We start from the raw sequence: 20,852 nt of genomic DNA, 5'->3' as shown, positions 1-20,852 counted from the left end.
ACAACCGTGGACACATCGCATCCGTCGATCAAGGGCCACTTGTCCCAACCACTTAGCCTGAGTTTATTGCATTGATCAACTTGCATGAATAGTTTATTCGTAGATATCAGGCAGCAAAGCACGCGCTTCAATTATTAAGTTTTGAAATCTCTTGCTTTAATTGCACTAATGCAGTGAAAAGCAGCAAAATCAACACATAACCAAAGAACAATAAAAAAAAAGTTGGTTTTCGAAGAAAAAAATAGAGCTCTTTGAAATTCTAGAACAGCTAATGACTGACTTTTTACTGACCCAATTTGAGAAAACTGGATGAATAGGTAAAATTTTTCATTTCGCTGGGAAATGTGATAATTAAAATCTATGTTTGAAATTAGTTTTTTAGTGACCATTTCTATTTTACTATTTGATAGTGGAGTTTACCTTCCTTCTGCAACGAACTGAAGAACCCAATAGTCAAGCCGCGAAAAAGCAAATTTGAGCGTGATTAAATTTTAAGACAAAAAAAACAAGAAAAACATCACGACCTATATGAAAGTCTGAACTAAATTCATAGACTCTTAAACGAAAACAAAATGGAAAACAAGGATAGCTGGTTACTGTGCAAGTAGCAGAGAATGTTCCGACCCTAGTCTTGAAAAATACTTTTTTTTCAAGATGGGTGTCGTTTTTTCTGTGTGGTGTGATAAAAAGTCTGAACTGAAAAAAAGAACTTAGGCATATTTGACGATCATAGTAAAATGGGGGAATTGTAAAACATATTTTGTAAATGACTAGAAAAACAAAAAAAAAATGCTTAAAAAAACATATTTTTACAGATATTGTTTCAATTTTGAAGTTTGTGATTCCCAAATTGGCGCTAAGAAACTACAAAAAGTAACTTTACACAAGAAAAACTATCCTTTCAAGACTTAAATTAAGCATAAATAAGCTATTGTACGGCTGCCCGCTCACCTTATTAGCTTGAAATAAGGCCAAAAATCAAAAACTTCAAATTGGTTTTTCTCGGTAGAGAAAATTTTTTCAAAATTTTAAAAAGTGGTTCGAATCACGACTGAAAGTGCTTTAATATAAGATATAAGTCGACCCGTTCCGATGATAACTTGCGGTACCTAATTTTGCGTGGAAACAAGAAAAAAACAAAAACACCCGAATACAAAGTTCCTCCACGTTTTTCAAATGGTACAGAATAGAGCGCTTATGGGTTTCTCCTTCAGTTGTTGTTGGAACAACAACTTAAGGAAATACCCATAAGCGCTCTATTCTGTACGCCAAGTTTTCTTTACAATTTTACGACAGCTAGTTCTGGCGGAACGTTTTTCCAATAACTTTTCTTTAAAAACTATTTTCCTATTGGCCTATTGTACCATAAATATCGAATTTGTTCAAGTTATTTTCCGTTCAGATTTTTTATCAAACCACGCAAAAAAACGACACTAATTTGAAAAAAAAAAACATTTTTGTTTTTCTTAGACCATGGTGGGAACATTCTATTATGCTACGAGCACTGAATGTTCCCAGAAAAGGCTGTCGAAAACATTTTTAGAAAACCCCAGCAGTTCAGAAAAATTTGCCAATTATATTTGGTCAGTTTGGGGTTTAAGCAGACTTTCGAAAAACTCAAGTCCGACCAATCGATGGATAAAATTTTTTCGAGAACCACGCTCAACAAATTCCAGTGCACGCCACGTTTATATATATAAAAATATCATTACGATAAGTATTAGTCAAATTTGTGATAATCATTTGTTCATTTATGATTATTTACTAATTTTCCTAAAAGACGCCCGGTCAATGTTCAATATTATTGAGAATTCGACCGCCCAGAGTTATAAGTATCAGCACCTGTTTCGCAATAAGCTTCTATGGGCTGAACATCTCAGTAATCATTTCAAATGACAATATCGATCCTGCTTGGAACATACCGAGTATTACTTATATAACAAAGCGCCTAGTTCTCATTTAAAGAGTGAATTGCTCATTTATAGATTGCTTATTGAAGATAAAATATACTGAATATTTCTCTAACACAAACAGACTAACGACCATTTATATTCCAGAAAAACGCATCAACTGCATCTCTCTTTCATTGCTTATAAAAGCACCACAAAACCTTGTGTCACAAGAAATAGGCTTATAAGAAAACCATATCTTTGATTCGAAGTCTTCAATAACGATGACAGTAATTCATCAATAAAATTTTATCAATCTATTTTTAAATTATTTTAATTATTTTTCAGCTTTCTACGTTTTGTACTTCTGTAGTAACTCAGTCAGCTCCTTTGCGTTCTCCATTGCCCACACTTGGAACGGGTTGTTTGAATCGCATTCCTGCAAGTGGAGCTCTTGGCTTGCCGGCTGCGGCACCGTAAGGCACTGGTTAGTAACTTTGTGTCGCAGCTGTCGTGATCCCTTCTCGTCATAAAACCAGTACTGGTTGCCACCCTGTTTATGACACCTGAAACAAAATGGTTAAATCAAGAAACTGAATTCCATGAAGTTGCCATATTTTTGCACATACCTGCCAGCTATATTGAAGTTTTTCAACTATGTAAAGAAATATAAAAACCACCACTCCCTTTCCTCTTACTTAAAAAGTTCAATTCAAAATGAATTCTTAATTCTATGATCATTGAGTAGGATTTGAAATGGTATCCCAGTTTGAGATAAAAAGTGTATGTGCTATGAACCCTGCATGAAACATAGTATCATAGTATAATCAGTCAAAGCCTAGCTCCGCCGGAAACGGAGTTATAAGCTCCGAGTCAGTTAAGAAAAACCTGTCGAGCAGGAAACTTCTCATTTTGTTTATCTAAACAGAGGAATTACGAAAACAATGGCGTCAACATGGTTTCATGAACCTGAAAAACCCTACTAGAATAGGCAGAAAAACAAATCAAAGAATTCTCTATAGTAATTCAAAGCATAGTAGTTTGGCAGCAAAAACAAATTATCTAAGACAAAGCCTCAAGACAAAAACTAGATAATTTAAGTAAGTTTAAACGACTGAACAATTTTCATGAAATAAAATTGAAAGATTAAATGCAAAAAAGTATTCAAATTACAGGCCACAGGGTATCAGAATTGTTTGAAAAGCAGCAGAGGAGAGCTCGCTTTGAACACAACGTTTTTTGTTTTGAGTCCAATTATTTCTTATCTAGCGATTTTCTCATAGCTCTCATGCTCTAATATATTGAAAGACTTTTTCCTAATATGTAAAGACTTTCAGAAAAATAACACGCTACTTACAGGGTGAAAGGGGCGTTTAAAAACTAACAGAGGAGATATCGCTTTGCTTGAAAATTTTCTAATATGTAAATATGTGAGCATTCTAATATGTGAACGAATTTTTTTTAAATTACTTCCGCTACCGTATTGATTTTGGGTTTTTGACTCTCCTTTCCCATCCAAAATTGATATGTCATCTAAATAAAACATAGCCCAAAAACAGATCGAAAAGTGTGAATAAACTCAAGATAACAGGAAAAAAATTTGATTTTTTGCACTTTTGATCTTCGAAGAAAAAAATATATCATGTTGACTCTCTAAATTTTAAAAACATATTATGATCAATACTTTTTTATGGAAATAGCCGAATTAGAGAAAACTGGATCAATTGGTATTTTTTTCATTCCGCTGGTAAATCTGAAATAAACATTCATTTTCGAATCTAAAAGTCAATCACGTTTATTCGCTCCATTTACACTTTTTCAATTGGAAAGCGTAATTTGCCTTTCTTTTAGCGAATAAAATAGAATGGAATTTAAGAAATCAATTGTCAAACGACAGAAGATCAAGTTTGGTGTTATCTTGAAAAAAATCGTCGGTACCTACATAAGAGTCTGCACTGCGTTCATCGACAATTGAAAATTTAGCTTTAATTATTTGTTTCTCCAGAAGTCTACTATTCAAGAGACTCCATTGATTTTCAATCACTTTCACATTTTCAATAAGCACTTGTCAATTGATCCCTATGATCGTTTTTGGTTTGGCAACTCATTAAGGAAGCAATGTCGAAAAAGATTTTGAGTCTCACGCACATTCCACTCAGCCACGCAAGCTTAAAAACCGACAAACACTATTTTTTTTTAATTAACCCCCGGCCCTGCTCAGTCCAGGACCAACCGTGGGAGGGGGGGGGGGGTTAAGATATATCAACCATTTCGCCGCAGCCGGTCCCACCTTGAGGAGGCGGATGACTCTGGGACACCTCCAACCGTGACCGAAAGGGGATTTGAACACATAACCATCGTGCTATATATTCAAATAAATTGCCAATGCAATTCAGCAAAAAAAAATGCACCGAATACAAATAGACTCAATTTTGCAAGTAATAATTTGGATTATAACAAACTGAAGGCATCCATGAATTAACAAGGCATCAACTGTGTTAACTTATTACTATTCCTATGTCAAAGCCCATGCTATAAAAACGCTGCCCCAAAAATTGCACCACTATTTGCGACTAAGGTTGGAAAAAAAGAAGGTTCGTGCAAATACTCGCTTCGCAGGTGTAAAAATTTTTTATTTATTAGACGCCAACGTAAAAAAAAGTTAAAGTTCAAAATTTGTATGTTCAATAGTTAAAATTTGTATGTTCAATAGTTGGATAAATTATTTCTAGGGGCAAAAATTGGTAAACAGAGGCGAAACAGAGCTTCACTCTATTTGTGACCAGGGGCGGATTTAGGGGGGGGGGGCGGATGCCCCCCCTCAGGGATTCGAACCCCTGCTGACCCAAAGGGTCCCCCCTTTGTACTATTTTCCAATATCCATTTTTGGTGAGGACCCTAAAAATTTCCTAAAGGCGCCTTCGGCGCCAATATATAATAATTTCGAGGTGGGGGAGGGGGCGCCAAAAAACGCAATTTTTTGGTCAAAGTTTTTAAAAAGTTACCTAAAAACGCCTTTTTTGGCCTGTTTTTTTTCAAATTGCCTGCAGCGCAAAAATTTTGACCAAAACAAGGACTTTTTAGTGCTTCGGGAGAACTCGAAAAATCAATTTGGTCGACCTAAAAAACGGTCCACAAAATTTTTGAAAATCCGCAACTTTATTTGAACGCCTCAACATTAAGGTTAAAAAAATATGCCCTTAAAACTCTTTGAATCTCAAGAACAAACTATGATTGATACTGTTAGATTAACTTAGCCCATTTGAGAAAACTGTATCAATAGGTAAATTTTTTATTCGTTGGGAAATCTGGAAATTAAAATCCACTTTCGAAATTAACAGTCGATCACGTTTTTCTTGACCTTTAAACTTTTGCTGCTCGATAGTGGAGTTAGTCTTTCTTTTTTTGATCTTTTCATGAAAAAAAAACAAACAAAAAATCATCACAACCTATTAAGAGTCTGAACTACAATCATCGACTCTAAAAAACTCCCACCTATTCAAAACACACTTCGGCATAAGAACATTCTTTCGCTGATCAACAAAAATCAAATCGAATAGAGGGGGGTATTGCAAAGAAGATATGGCACATATATAATCAAATGATGTATGTTTTGGAGAGCAAATCTGTTCAGCTGGTTATGAGCGACTGGGTTCATCTGGATGAGTCCTATGAACAAATTTGTTCCTGTGAAAAAAAAAGTTTAGCACCCGGTTGCTATACACTTGGTCTCGCAAGTATGACTAAAGTTCATAAAATGGGAAATTCTAACAGAGACCTCATAATTGCTAATTGCATCAATATTTGATGAAGCTTATGCATATATACCTGTAGAGAATAACCGGTTCATTTTTCTTGCTTGCGTCTACACACAGGTCATCCGATCGTAGTTCGTTGTCTTTGGTTAGGGCGAATGCCTGGTTGCCTCCCTGATGATGGCAAGTCACCGCACCCACTTTCTCGTCCTGCTTCCTAGCCATAGTATCAATGCACAATTTAGATTCTGGGTTCTCAATCTACAACAAACATGTTGAAAACTGATCAATTTCCATCATAACGGGTGTATTGCTGACGGGGGGCTATATTTGAATCCTCGTCAATGCCTCTTTTGATATTTCTCGAAACAATTTACAACCGACAAACCGCAAACTTCAATGCTGAAAGTTGTAGAAACCATTTATCTTTCGAAAATGTTGGGACTAAGAACCTAAGCAGTCTGTGAGAATAGAACGTTCTTGAATTGAGATCTAAACCTATTTTGATGTTATTTGCCATTATATAAAACCATAAATAAATATTTTAGGGCTGCTTCGTCAATTGGTTTCGCTTATAAATAGCTAGATGTTGAGGAGCTAATTCTTACCTGTCCCAGGAAATATACGGCAAGATTGTAGCTAGACTCAGGCCACACATTCTGTATGTACCAGTTGAACGACTTGCACTTCAGATTCTTACGCAGCTCTCTTCTATCGCTCACATCTCCATAAGCTACGTTCCTAGACCCTGGACTAATGAAGAACCAGAAGTTGATATATTCGTCCAGCCACACTTCGGCTAGACGTCGATTGTTTTTGCCCAGAATGTTGGTCACGCCTCCGGGCCAGCCGTAGGGTGACTGTTTTCTGAACACATGTCCCACTTTGGAACAGGGAAGGATCCAAATAGAGCCGCCACACTGCCAGATCTAAGAAAATTTAACGATGTCACCCAGGTTTGCGATGTTCACAATATGAAACAAGAATAGCCGGTTACTGTGCAAGTAGCACAAAATGTTCCGACTAGTCTTAAAAAAATACGAAAAACGTTTTTTTTCTTCAAATTAGTGTCGTTTTTTCTGCCTAGTGTGATAACAGGATCTGAACGAAAAAATAGAACTTAGGCATATTTGACAGTCCTAAGTAAGACAGGCAAATTGAAAAAATAGTTTTTGCAGAAAAATTTCTAGGAAACGAAAAAAAATAAGAGTAAAACAGGCAAATTGAAAAAACAGTTTTTGCAGAAAAATTTCTAGGAAACGAAAAAAATAGTGAAACAAAAATTTCTGTAATAGGTGTCAAATTCTGTATCTGATAATTTTTGACACCTATTAGGGAGCTAAAAACAAACTTCACTTCAATAAAACTAAACTTTTTTGAAAGCTCAAATTACGCCTAAACGAGCTAAAGCAAGCCTGCTCACTCACTCGAAATTAGACGAAAAATCTAAAATTTCAAACCTGTTTTTCTCAACATTAGAAAAAAAATGTTGTCAATTTTTTTAATGAGATTCGAATCACGACTGAAAGAGTTTTAATATAATATATTTAATTTAATATAATAAACCCATTCGATGATGATTTGTGGTACCTGAATTTGCGTGGAAAACAAAAAGAAAACAAGGATAGCCGGTTACGGTGCAAGTAGCACACAAGGTTCCGACCATAGTCTTTAGAAAACTACGGTTTAGAAAGTTTTTTTCCAAATTAGTGTAGTTTTCTCTGCTTGGTGTGATAAAAGGATCTGACGTAGAAAAAATAACTCAGTCATATTAGACAGTCGTAGTAATATAGGCAAATTGGACAAAACTTTTTGTAGAAATATGACTGGCAAAACTAAAAAGTCTTAAAAAAATTTTTATGAAGTTTTTGGTTCCCAAAATGCAGTTAAAATCCACCAATCACGTCATATCTGGAAAACTGCAAGGTTTTGAGCAGTCAAATTTGGAGGCCAAATTCGCAACTCCTGAGAGTTTTTTTCAAGTTTTGTGAAAATTTTTATATCTACGTTCTCTGAAAAATTTTGAGAAAATCCTAGAAAAACGTCATATCTCGAAAACTACAAGAATTTGAGCAGCCATATTCAGTCGCAAGAATCGCAACCCCCTGAGAGTAACCTCACAGATTCCACTAACAGGATTGAGATCTTCAATGTTCCGGAATTTTTTAACATCTAAGTTTCTCTTAAATTTCAGAGAAAATGAAAAAAACACGTCGTATCTAGAAAATTACAAGAATTTGAGCAGTCATATTTGGGGGCGAATCTTGCAACTCCTCAGAGTACCTTGACAGAGCCTCACCACAGAGATGCAAAACTCAAATTCGGTGAAATTTTTTATATCCAAGTTTTCTGAAAAATTTTGAAAAAAAAAAATCCTAAAAAAACGTCATATCTCAAAAATTGCAAGGATTTGAACAGCCAAAATCAGAGGCAATATTTGCAACCCCTGAGAATACCCTCACAATTTCCAACAACAGGAATGAGATCAACATTTTTTTGCAATTTTTCAAAATCTTCGAAAAATCTTAAAAAACGTCATATCTCGAAAATCACAAGGATTTGAGAAATGAGATTTGGAGGCAAGATTTGCAACCCCTATGAGTAACCTGACAGCTACTAACTACAGGGTGAGAATTTCAAAAATTGAATAACTTTTTTAAATTAATTTTTCTAGAAAATTTTGTAAAATCTCGAAAATTGCCTATCTCGTGAACTAAAAGGATTTGGTTTTTCCTATATGGAGGCCAGAATTGCAAAACCTGGGAAAACTCTGACAACATCACACTATTAGGTTGTTAATTTCAAACTTGATGAAACAAACACTGAATTAAAACTGGAAAATCGAAAAAACCTTAACCATAGCAATATACGATATAGCTTAAACGTGAAACAATTGTTTTGTTAAACATGCAAAAATAATACGTTGAAAAAACCTAAACATGGCGAGATAGTAAATTTATAATAGATTTATTTCTCGTCTTAATGGATGCTTTACTTCCGATATTTTAATCAGTAACAAAAATTTACGAAGAGTCCGTCGTACTAAAATTCCGGGGATTACATCAAAAAATCTCGAATCTGTTGAGCGTCCATGAGGTGATAAAAAGACAGGGGGTGAACTATACTCATTTTTATTAAAACAATACCCAATTGATAGAAACCCTTTGAGTCACTGAAAAATTAGTCGGTCAAGTTTTCATTATTTAAACATAGAGGCGAAACTGCGCTACGCAAACACTTGCGAAAAGACGACCAAAAAGCAGTTTTATCAAGTGAAATAGAAAAAAAGTAGAAATAAACCTCGAGTTAGCAAAAGCTCTGCTACGAGTAGGATTCGATCTGCGACCTTCTGCAATCAAGAGATTTTGAGTCTCACGCACTTTCCACTCAGCCGCGCACGCTGAACAACCGACAAACACAAGCCACAAACAAAGCAACTGTACATGCTGATAAAGTGCCAATGCTATTCAGAAAAAGGGGCACCAGATACAAGTAGACTCAATTTTGCGATTAATAATTTGGATTATAACAAACTGAAGGCATCCACCATAACTTTGCATGAAAAAAATCGCCACAAAAAGCATAAAGCCACATTATGTATAAATTATGCATTTCAAAAAAAATTGCGAGATATATTGACTTAGAAAATTTCTGAAATCGAGCTTTCATTTTGTTATGTTGTTTGAAACAAATTTTTTTTCGGTTCATTTGATGAATTAAAAATGCATTAACTGTGTTAACTTATACTATTCGAATGTCAAAGCACATGCTATGAAAAAGATGTAAAGGTGCCCAAACGTGGCACCAATATTTGCGTCTTAGGTTGAAAAAAGAAGGTTCGTACTAATACACTCGCTTCGCAAGTGTAAATATAAAGATAACTTATTGTATGAGCTATAGTTCGGATTTCAGAATGAGAAAATACTAGTACATTTCGAGGGAAAACATTATTATTTTTTAAAACTTTGCACTACGATATCTCAAAGATGCGCAATATAGCATAGAACTCAAGCCGTTGTATTAGGCACTCGATGAAGACCTCAGCTTAGTTACATTTGGATAGCGAATAGCCAACTTAGCTTTATCGTCCTACTTCTTATTTGACCAGGAATGCTATTCCAACAATTTTTCGTTTAACCAATGCAAATAAAGAATCGGAATTTGAAAAAGCAATAACTGTCAAAATATAAAAATGAATTTTCAATTCGAACAAGGATAGCAGGTGACTGTGCGAGTAGAACAGAATGTTCCGACCCTAAAAAAATTAAGTGAATAATTTCAAAAAAAATGTTCTTCTATGTACTTCCTGATTTTTTTTTGTAGCCAATGGCGATTGATTCAGTAAAGAGACGCAGAGGCAGAATGTGAGGTAATTATGGATCGACCGTACAATCTTATAATAAAATTTTCTCCTCCCTAAATCGATTTGGGGGTGGGGGATATTGTACAGTTGACCTAGAAGAAACTCAACTCACCCTCAAAGACATCTCAATGTTTTCTCCTCCCCATATTTCCATCTCGGCGTCGTAGCTTCCGATTTCATAGAAGTAATTGCGATCTATTGCGAAGAGGCCTCCTGCCATAGCTGGGCTCCTACAAATGATGAAAAAGTTTAACCTGAAATAACCTATGCTATTTCCCAAAATTTGGTTTTGGGAAACTGATCGAACAAACGTTTTGCTCCCATACGAGCTAAATTGAGACAATTATACACAACCAAATTGAGAGTGATACACAAGTTCTAAACAAGTTCCTGTTACGTCAATAGACAAATTTTAAAAATTTCATGTAAATGTTCTCAGAACAAGTACCTAACAGGCTGACTGTAATCGTCTCCCACTCTCTTTTTCTCAGAGTGAGTCAACTGGTACCAGAAATAGGTGAGAGACCAGGTAAACCCCCCAATTTGAGGAGCTCCGTCCACAGTCGCGTAATGGAACGTGTCCAGATTAATATTATCAATAGTCGGTACCACCACTCGTGTTCTGTCTTCTCGTATCTCATGCAAAAGGGGTTCCAGCCATCCATGCGATGTCTCGATATGACTATCCAAAAACACGATTACTTCCCCTGAGGCCGCATCTGCCCCAGCCAGTCTAGCTTTTATGAGACCAGAGCGGGTTTCAAGTCGGACTAATTTAAGTAAGGGTTGCTTGTCCACGAACTTTGTAAGGTTCTCTTTCAAGTGCTCTAAAATGAATCATTCAATTATCACAAATATTCTTCACAGAGGCGAAGGTTCCCTTCGTAAACAGTAGCGAAAATACGACAAAAAGCAGCTCTATAAAAAGCAATAAGAAAAATAGAAATAAGCCTCGAAATAGTTAAAATTCAGCTAAGTCTGTAATTACATAAACTAAATATTTGAAGACTAAATAGTAACAAAATATTCAAAAAAATCTACATATGTACTTCGTTTTGACTACTTTCATTTGATGATCCTTGTTACCACACTGACCTTTAGTGCTGGCATCGTCTACTAAAATGATTTCTTGTATGAGATGTTTGGGGGATCGGTTGATGATTGAGTAGACTGATCGGATAAGAGTGCACCATGCCTCTTGGTGGAACACAATCACCACACTCGTGGACTGCAGATCACGTCTGTATGGCATCGCTTTGCATCTAAATGGAACCAATAAGAATTTGACAGAGCGATGAATTTATCATAATCAATCATTTTTTGGACCTTTAATTCATGATCAGTACAGCTATGGAGCCAAATGATTGTCAAAGACGGTTCAGTTTAATTATTTTCAACATTTTTAAAATAATCGCAATGCAAAGTTCTTTAAACTCACTTTTCAGGTCTGTGATCGGGAAGGGATCGATTGAGACTGATTCGTTCACAGATTAACAGGTTGAATTGATTCTCCTTGTAAGTGTTCTTGGAGAGCTCCTTGTCTACCTCGTTCAACTCTACTGCTTTGCCCTGTTCACCCGGTAAATCAGGCGGGTTCTTATCTCTGTCGTTAAGATCATTTATTGCACCAACTGAAACAGAATAATTGTCACAAGAAGCAGTTGCGTCGGGAAGCCTAGGATCTAGCATAAGAATTGTGAGTCAAGTATTTTCACCAAAAACACTCAAATCATAAACGTAGCCAACAGAGTTTCGAAAAAAAATCAGATCACTTTTAAGCTTTTTGAATTTTACGACGGTCAACTGATTGCTTATTTTGAAACCAATTAAACCAATTTGAGAAAACCAATTAAAACAATTAAACCAATTTGAGAAAACAGAATCAACGGCGAAATTTTTTTAATTACACTGGAAAATTAAAAAAGTTTGAAATCCACCTTTAACTGAAAATCAACCATGTTTTTCGCGCCATTTGCCCTTTGCCCGTTATTATATAGCGTCAGGTTCGTTCCATTGAGCAAATGATTTGAAAGTGAAATAAAAAAAATCCAATGTCAAACCGTGAAAAATTAAATTGGAGCGGGAACAAATTAAAGAGTTTTTCCCTAAAAAATGAACACAAACATAGGCGACCTATAAAAGTGTCTTCATTGGAACTCAACAAGAAACTGACTGCAGTTCAAATTATGATTTCATTTTTACGCTCCTCCTTTGCCAAATTTTTTACAAAATCCCATCCTGTGATACTAATTTACAACACCCATTTCGGGCTGACTGACTCAAAATTGCATGATGACGCCTTTGGCGATTATATAACAATTTTGAGAGCAAAGAAAGCGACCAACACTAAAATTGTTTAAAAAGCAATTTTGGCGTCTATTTATACTTATGGCAGGAAAAATTAGCTTCACAATGACTGACAGAAGACATTTTTTACAGAGGCGAAGCTGCGCTTCGCAAACACTAGCAAGAAAACGACAAAAAGGCAACTCTATAAAGTAAAACAAGAAAAAACCAGAACAAACCAACAGAAGAGTTAAAATTAGATAAAGAGCGAGTGTCATGTAACTATGCTGCTTCTAAAAAATTATTGAAGATGGAAATTGTTTTTTAAAAAATAAATAAAAAAGAAAAATTTGAATGCATCCGTAAAATATAGACTGCGTGCATTTCATAAAGTGAACTATCCAACAATAAACTCATGTTAAATTTTTTAAACCATATTGGCCATCTCTCCAGAATCACTACGTAAGATCGTTGTATTTTTAACTCACAAAAAAAATCCTTTAAATGCCGGCAGCATACAACATACTCTATCCATAAAAAAATTAAAATGAACAAACATAGCCAACAGTCAGTTGAAAAACAGTCAATGAAAGCAAGTAAACAGAAAAAACACTGACTAGTTTTTTGATAAAATCTCAACTTTGGAATTTCAAAGCAACAAATAGATGCCCTTAAAGCTCATTGAACTTCTAGAACAATTTCTGATTGGCACTTTTTGATAAACTTAACCCTATTTGAGGAGACTGAAAAAAAAGCAAAAAAAATACGCTGGGAAATCTGAAATTTAAATTCCGCTTTCGAAACTAGAAGTCAATCACGTTTTTCACGACCTTAACATCGAGAGTCAAATTTGTCATCCTTTTAAATAGGAAATGAACTGAACAAAAGAAATCATTTGAAAATATCAACAAATTCAAATCAAAAAGACTGAAAGGAGTTGACCTATAGATTTTCAGTCTCAGGGAGAAACCTGACAGCATTCTACCACAGCAGTGTTTCTTTCAAATTTTGCCAAGTAAACCAACGAAAAACATTGAAGCAATCGCGCTCCAACAGATGAATGAAGAAAAACGTAGAGGACCAGAAAAAATTGCCTTAAATTCAAGCCGTTCTCAACTAAATAGAGTTCTGATAGAGCATATTTTACACATAGGCGAAGCTGATCTTCTCATCATTAGCGATACAAAACAAGAAAGCGCTAAGTCGAAAAAATTGAAAAGAAATCGACATGGTCGAAGTTCGTAATCTATCAAAATAAAAAAAGTTAGTTTTGAAACAAAAACATGCAAAGACAAAAGAATGTGAAAAAAGCAGCGATCGAAAGAAAATTTACCAAGGGGTAAGAAAACCTAAAAAACACCCTAGCAGAAACCCTTTAAGCCGAAAAAAATCAACGAGGCTGAAGACTTTTGAAAATTATTGTCCCCTCACCTTCACACACATACAAAAACAATTTCATTTGCTCGTCAAATAAAACAGTATAAGAAGACTAAGCAGAAATAATACAGGCCAAAACATATCCAGCCGAAAAAATGAACATGAAAAAAAAACTCAAAAAAATTAAGTCTTATTAAAAATTATCAAGTCCCCGTAGCCTTCAAAACGCACAAAAACAAACGTAAAACGACACGAAATGAGGCCATCTAGCCGATATAATTTATGCCCAAAGCTATCAAGTCGAAAAAATGAAAACAAAAAAAAACATATAATTTTCAACAAATAATTGGTAAAATTTTATCCAACATAAAAAAAACAAATTTCGAATAAGTCAGGCATTGAACAAGTTTACATGTGCTGAAAAAGTCTACAGCTGTAAATTGTTGCTACCATATTAATTGAGGTTGCACCCAAAAATTATAAATGAACTAAAAAGCCGAAAATTTTTTTTTCCATGTATATTTTGTAAAGGAAAGCCTAAGAGGGCGATTTGGATTTTCAAAGTTTCTCGTTAGAGTTAGGCGAAATTTTGTTTGCACAAATAAAAATTAATTCATAACTCTTAACGTTCACCCAAGGAACATACACTCCAATCATGCTATTAGTTTAGCTGTTATGAAATTTACCATTTGACCATTCTGTGAACAAAGTTATTTGTGGGAAAAAAAATCTAGTAACCGGTTGCAATACCATTGCTTATCGCAAGGATAATAACATTCTTATGAAACAATTTATAATGCTGACTTCAGACATTTGAAATGTTGCAACATATTTGCATTTAAACAAGTCAACATGGTGACTTGTTAAACCTGGGTCAAGTGAAATCCCAATTGAAGAATGAATAGATATATAGATTACTCACTGATTTTCGCGTGTTTTGGGTTCGGCACTGGCACTGGTCCCTGTGGCTTCACCTCTTTCTTTCTGCCCGCACTTTCTTTTTTGACTAGTGGATCACCCTCGTTAGATTGTCCTTTTCTCACAGCTGAGTCGGCTTCACTCGGGTTGCTTCCGGCCGCAGGTGATGACAAGGAGGAGTTGGAGGTGACGTAGAATAGCACCATGGCGTCGATGAAGAGCCAAACCAAAGAGGTAACTAAGATCACGTGACAATATACCGGGACACGGCGACAACGCCACGCCCCTCTGGCACCTCCCATTTTGGCACGGGCCACATTGGTGTTGAATAAAGCCATGTTGTTGTATAGTAGTGCTCTACTTGATTGTAAAGAAGAAATCTAACTGTGATTGAAATTAGCGGTATTGTAATTGCAAATTCAAGAGAATATTGTGGCAACTATGTTTAACAAGTGCAACTCACTGGTTCTAGAATTAATCGCTGGCTAATTGTGAAAAGAGGCACGAATAGTGGGCAAAACACACATAGGAAGTAGTCATTAAGAAGTTAGAACAACTCCACAGGAGGTTAATATCTAACTAGCTAAACTATTCTAACTAAGTATAAAACTTTCATTAATCATTATTAGATCTGAAAAGAGCGAATACCGCGGTTAGTGGTTCAATGGGAACTGAGCGTTAAAGAAAACTCAAATCTTAAAACGTTCTACTGAACTTCGCCTCGAAGAGAGAAAACACAATTTTGAAATTGCAATTATCTTTCCTGAGTGTTTTGTATCCCCGGATTTTTCAAATCAGGAAAGAAAGTAACTTTCATTAATTTATAATCAGTAGACAGAAAATTCGCTCGCTTTGTACGTCAGCTTGCTCTTTGTGCTGCCTGACAAATAACTCCCAACAAAATTTTTAGACTGTTGGTTTATATCCATCATATACTGAGTTTAGTCTTTTTTCATGTCATATTATACTTAAGACTTATCAGATCTAGGAATAAGTCAGATAAATTACAAAGAGATGAATGGCAGGTTCAGTATCACTTTGTTCAATATTCAAACCAAAGATTCATAATGAACAAAAACTGAAAGCAATTCTTTCAAAACCTTAAATTTAGTCGCAAAGAACACAAAAGAATTTGGCAAGTTGAAAAGTAGCATCAGTTAGACAAAACTTCACAAATAAAAGTTGATGAAATTTATGAAACAGTTGACTCATTTATAATTTTTGAGGTCGAACACAAGAAAGAATTCACATCTCCTTTAAAGTATGCAATAATCGGTCGTTTATCAAAACTAGACGAAGATTGTGTTTCATCGTTTAACACTTTCCAATGGCTAAAACCTATTCCAGTCAAATACGCATGAAATTGATCAGGCATAAACTGAATTGTTTGAAAATTTCTCGCTATATCAGGATCAATTTTTCTCTTCTTTTTATACGATTCAAAAGGCTGAGGTTCCAGGATAAGTATTCCAGTAGACTTCAGCTGCTTATAAGCTCTGTCAAAACACCTTTTTAAACCTTCATCTCTGAAATTCAAGTGGATCCATTTTGATACAGATAACATGAGAATAACATCATACTCCGGTTTACACATTTCTACTAAAGCTGAGGATGTCAAAACAAAATTTGAGCAAGCAAAATTCACTATTTGCGACACTTTCCTCTCATCTCCGTGATATTGCTCTAAATTTTCACAAACACAACCGATCGTTTTCCCCTCGCAATTCCCTGTTTTTTCACTAATGGGAGCAATATTATTATTTATGTTTGACTCATCGTTTTTGCAACTATTTGTTGATTCATAGTGTAAAATATTTCGCCTTGAAATTCCAATTAAGTTTTTGTCAATATCGATTGCGTCAACTTTATTTGGTCGCATTTTTCGAGCAAGTGACAGAGTAAAGTGTCCTGTATTGCAGCCAACGTCTAAAATTGTTTTGCTTTTCATCCAGCAAAACGGTATGTATCTGAGTCTGCTGTCGTCACATTTGGAAGGATTTCTGTACCCATAATATTGAGTGTAGTTACCATATCGAAAAACTTTTTTCAGAGACCGGGACTCTTCAAAATTTTTCTCAGCTGATAATTCACTTGCATACAAAGATGCTTCATGGCTAGCGAGGTTGATTCTACGTTTCATAACATATCGATCTGAAAAGTGTCAACATTTAGCACAAGGGTTTCCTCCAATCAATTAGTTAGGTAGAAAATTGGACTGCTTCAATGAAAATTGCAAGTATACTCTGAACTGAAAAATACATTCTTAAGATTTAATCATGCTCGACTGTTTAATGTAGCCAAGGGTCTGGTCGATAGCCCCGCTTGATGAAATCCAATTTTTCGTGGAGACCTTGATTATATGAAGCAGTACACTTCTCAATTGCAAGCCGTTTCCTTCTCTTGGCAGGTCTTTCAAAATATCGCTGTCGCTCAGCTTCTTTTAATATGCCCTCTTTTTGACATCTTCTGAAACATATACTCTAAATATAATATAAAATTTTTTGTGTCAATTAACAAATCCTATGATTGAAATGTTGTACACAGAGGTGAGAAAAGAAAAGTTAGAAAGTCAGATTACAACATTGGAATAACAAATTTTAAAAATTCCACGCAGCAATATCAGTTTGACTCCAACTGAAGTTTTAAGCCCGCCTGCTATGCATGAAACCGTCGAGACACATGACAAAACGATTTGTATATAACTCATATAACAGTTGAAATTAAAGATACCACATTTACATAAAAGTGCTATTAAAATTCGAAATATGCAAGTCATCAATGCTAATCAAGTTTCTCTGGCAGAATTTAGAAATAAAGGCTGAAAAAATTGCGTCAAATCAAAAAATTATTGGTTTTTGTATTTTTTTCGGAACCATTCGCCGATACTTTTTTGTTATAAAGCAGTGAAATTATTTTTTTTTGCCGAAAGCATCAGCCAAGTACAAAATTTTGTCTAATCGAGCAATCATCATCCAAAGCTCTTCTCTATCATTTCTTGGAGTTGAGTTAGCTATTGCAAAACAAATTTTTGGAAGTTGAAAGATTTTATAAGCTGGATATGTGCCAATATATTTAAATCAAAGCCCATAAAATCTTTCAAATTAATGGCGAAAGATACCGCCATTGAAATCTTTTGATTCAATGGCGGAAGAAACGATCTCAATCTTATCAAATCATATTTGAATCCGCCTCTTATTTATGATAAAGAAATCGAACCAACTGTAAATTTAAAAAAAAACTAAATTCAACTCTTTCAAATTTGGAGCTGTACAGTTTTTCTCGTTAGAACAAAATTTCTGGGAGCAACAAGCTTGGATTCACTTTTTAAAGCCTAAAAAGCAAATGAAACTAGAGCATTTCCCCCTCCGAATGATTTCACAGCCCAAACAAGCTTGACTGCACGGAATTGCCATCATATCAAGTCTCTAGTAAAACGATGTAGAAAAAGACTTCAATGATTGCCAAAAAATGGTTAACTGAGACTTCATCAATAAAATGCGTTGAAAAATCTACGAATTTGTTGAATTCAATTAACAGGAATCCAAAACTACTCTTATTTAAAAACCATCTGGTAACAACAAAGCATGACTATTTTCGAAGAACTCTAACGATGGCGTAACATGACAATGGCATACTACTCTTGTAGCCATGCAAAAAATGACTTTTACAAATTATAAAGGAATCGATATTTTTGAACTTGAAAGCACATTTTCAAATCTACCAAAAATCTGCTTACACAAATCGACAAATCACAAGTTCTACCCTACCATTCTTTGAAGTTGATAAGGATTTAAGGGAAAAACAAAGACATGACTGAAGGATCACCAAAGGTTTTACACGGAAAGCATCTGTCAATCAAACTCAAATTAGTCCATCGTCAAATAATCGCAAGACCTAAATGTTTCAGGAGATGCCAAACGGAACTTCCAAGATTCAAGGCTACAAAAAAAACAAGAAATTTCGAGAACATGGTTATGTTCTTCTGTCAAGAATCAAGACCAGAGCAAAACTAAAAGTAGAAACACGGAAAGCAGAGAAAACTATCTGTTTCTATGTTGATGGCTACCGCGATCACTGTAAAACAGTATTTGAAGCTATGGGTTGTTACTATAACTTCTGCTCCTATCAGAGGAGCCGCCAATATTCATCGGATAAAGTATTGAAAGAGCGAATAAGCAAAACGAGAATTAGATAGGAGTAGAAAAAAGAAAAAGTCTACACTACTCAAGAAATGAAGGAATGGGAGTGATGGCAGCAGTTTGAAACAGATTCTACAGTCAAGACAATTTTTCTTTGCTAAAGTCTATTCCTTCTTGAAATTTTTTTAAAATGGATCACTTTTCGGCTATGTCCAATGCTTTTTGATAGTTCACGACGAGTTGAAATCCACATTTTCAACTTTCCTCTAACTTTTTTTAAAAGACATTGACGTCTGCCAAAATGATATTGGAATGAAAGACTAAGCCGTCGTGAAAGACTACGCCGAAAAGATGTTTCGAAAAATCTACAACGAATGTTGATTTCCAGCTTCAAATTGGAAAATGGCACAAAAACCACTCAAATTCTTAACTTTTATCTGAAACGTGGGCTTCAGAGCACAAAAATTTATCGGTTTGTCCAGTACACGCCTTGTAAACATTTCGGTAACTTTGTTCTATCCGTTGTTGATGCTCAACGAGGAACTACACTCTGGAGTTGTGGCCGAGACCATGCCTCTTTTGGGTAACACTTGGTACGATTATCGAATTATGGACAGATCCAGACACAAAATTACCATCTATCTCTGCAATGCAACGACAAAGCAAAAAACGAGGAAATTTTCGGGCAAAAAATTATACGAAGTAGAACTGTTGAAGTCAAGCATTGAACAGAAAACCAATTTGAAGTCAGCAATGCAGTCTTGAGGGAAATAGCGCAGATCTTAGTTGTGAAATTATAGATAGGTCAAACAACCAAACAAAACTGTTAACACTAGAGGCAGTACATATCAAGAAAAAAAACGGGCTTGAACACGCGCGATGTGTGTAGGAGCAGGGAGTTAACACTGAAATTAGTCCCAAAATATTTTTGGTTTTTTATTTAAAACGCACATCTCTATATCGAAATAATGACTCAGAAACTTCCAGACAAATTAATTAAAAATAGTTTAATTAATTTTAGAGGTTAAAAAAAATTTTAATCTAAAAAATAATTTTAAAAGTCCACTGTGATTGGCTAATTTTTAACATGATGGTTTAGAATCGAAATTTATGTGAATTAGTGTAAATAACTTTTGTAAATTGATGTTTCATCGTCATTTAGATTAGTTTATTGTAAAAATCCTGACAATGCACATAGTTGCGAAAACGTTTGAAATTTACTTTTTAGCAAAAATTTCTTCAATTTTACTTGTAAATTCATGATAAACCAAAAAGCGAAGAGCTTGAAATTCCAACTGTTTTCCCACTAAAGGGCCAGTATAAAATTTTTTAATGATTTTCATCAATGTATAGAGAATTTTTATAGTGTTTTTTTTTATCGATACGTAAAATATGGCAGATTTTTATTTGAGTTACCGAAATGTTTCATATTGTAGCAGCTAGCTCCCTGTTCCACAGCATCAACACCCTTAACACAGGTGAGAAAAAGCAATACGAGAGCCTTGTTACAGCAATTCCTGGCCTATCCCTTAATAACAACTTGCTGAACCAAGGAAAGAACCTCCGACGACTACTGGAAGACAGTCCACTGAAGGAAAAAAGTGGTTGTGTGGCACGACGTGGTGAACAACACCATTAGCAGCCACAGAACAAACAACTATCGCCCAGCCGGTGTCGAGGAGCTGACAAACTATTTAAAGTCGAAGAAAAGCAGATATTGGCGATCGTCTATTGCAGAAGGGAAGGAACGCCCGACTTGTTTAGTCAACTTCTCGGCACAGGAGTGCTCATTATTCCAGCGACAAAACAGCTAATCTCCAAGAGCAAGCAAAACGATGCGGAGCAGCTCAAGGAAAATTTGAAGCTGCACCAGAGTGCTGATTTGGAGCTGAAATCTCTGCGATTGGTAGTGGCACACAAAGAAAGGCTGTCAGAGCTGATTGGCAATATCAGGGGCAAGCAACAGAGACCATCACAGACAAGGAGGAAGGCGAAAGCAAGACGTGAGCAGAAGCTGAAGGCAGAGGAAGTGTCTGCGCTTCAAAGACAGGGGTGAGAAGAGTGTGATTTGTTTTGCTTTGTGCCTTGTGAGTTTCATTACTCGTGGCCTGCAAAACAATGACCA

At 35.4% G+C, this 20,852-nt stretch overlaps 3 protein-coding genes across 4 annotated transcripts in view; all 3 read right to left on the bottom strand.

The window, feature by feature from the left end:
* LOC134840539 (26S proteasome non-ATPase regulatory subunit 14-like) overlaps positions 1–20,852 on the bottom strand; it is a 436,784-nt gene that overhangs the window by 236,692 nt on the left and 179,240 nt on the right. The gene's annotated exons all lie outside the window — the stretch shown is intronic.
* On the bottom strand, positions 1,780–15,220 carry LOC134840589 (polypeptide N-acetylgalactosaminyltransferase 13-like). The gene is made up of 8 exons (XM_063856505.1): positions 14,593–15,220; positions 11,446–11,638; positions 11,103–11,269; positions 10,456–10,834; positions 10,120–10,237; positions 6,253–6,573; positions 5,718–5,905; positions 1,780–2,455 (listed from the first exon to the last, which is right to left on the bottom strand). Exons 1-8 carry the CDS (start codon positions 14,924–14,926, stop codon positions 2,242–2,244), a joined length of 1,914 nt encoding a protein of 637 aa, XP_063712575.1. The 5' UTR covers positions 14,927–15,220; the 3' UTR covers positions 1,780–2,241.
* Positions 15,325–16,735, bottom strand: LOC134840591 (7SK snRNA methylphosphate capping enzyme-like). The gene has a single exon (XM_063856508.1). The coding sequence runs from the start codon at positions 16,726–16,728 to the stop codon at positions 15,781–15,783; it is 948 nt and encodes a 315-aa protein (XP_063712578.1). The 5' UTR covers positions 16,729–16,735; the 3' UTR covers positions 15,325–15,780.

Source organism: Symsagittifera roscoffensis, chromosome 2 (genome assembly GCF_963678635.1).
Source record: "Symsagittifera roscoffensis chromosome 2, txSymRosc1.1, whole genome shotgun sequence".
Taxonomy (NCBI): Eukaryota; Metazoa; Xenacoelomorpha; order Acoela; family Convolutidae; genus Symsagittifera; species Symsagittifera roscoffensis.
Note: the sequence above shows the minus strand (reverse complement) of the source record. Positions and strands in the feature narration are given on the sequence as shown.

Excerpts from the sequence above, each read along its gene's own strand:
- LOC134840589 (XM_063856505.1), bottom strand. The coding sequence starts at position 14,926 with ATGGCTTTATTCAACACCAATGTGGCCCGTGCCAAAATGGGAGGTGCC. Across the intron at positions 11,639-14,592 it reads CCCAAAACACGCGAAAATCA|TTGGTGCAATAAATGATCTT; the intron begins GTGAGTAATCTA and ends ATTCTGTTTCAG. Across the intron at positions 6,574-10,119 it reads ACATTGAGATGTCTTTGAGG|ATCTGGCAGTGTGGCGGCTC; the intron begins GTGAGTTGAGTT and ends AAATTTTCTTAG.
- LOC134840591 (XM_063856508.1), bottom strand. The coding sequence starts at position 16,728 with ATGAAACGTAGAATCAACCTCGCTAGCCATGAAGCATCTTTGTATGCA.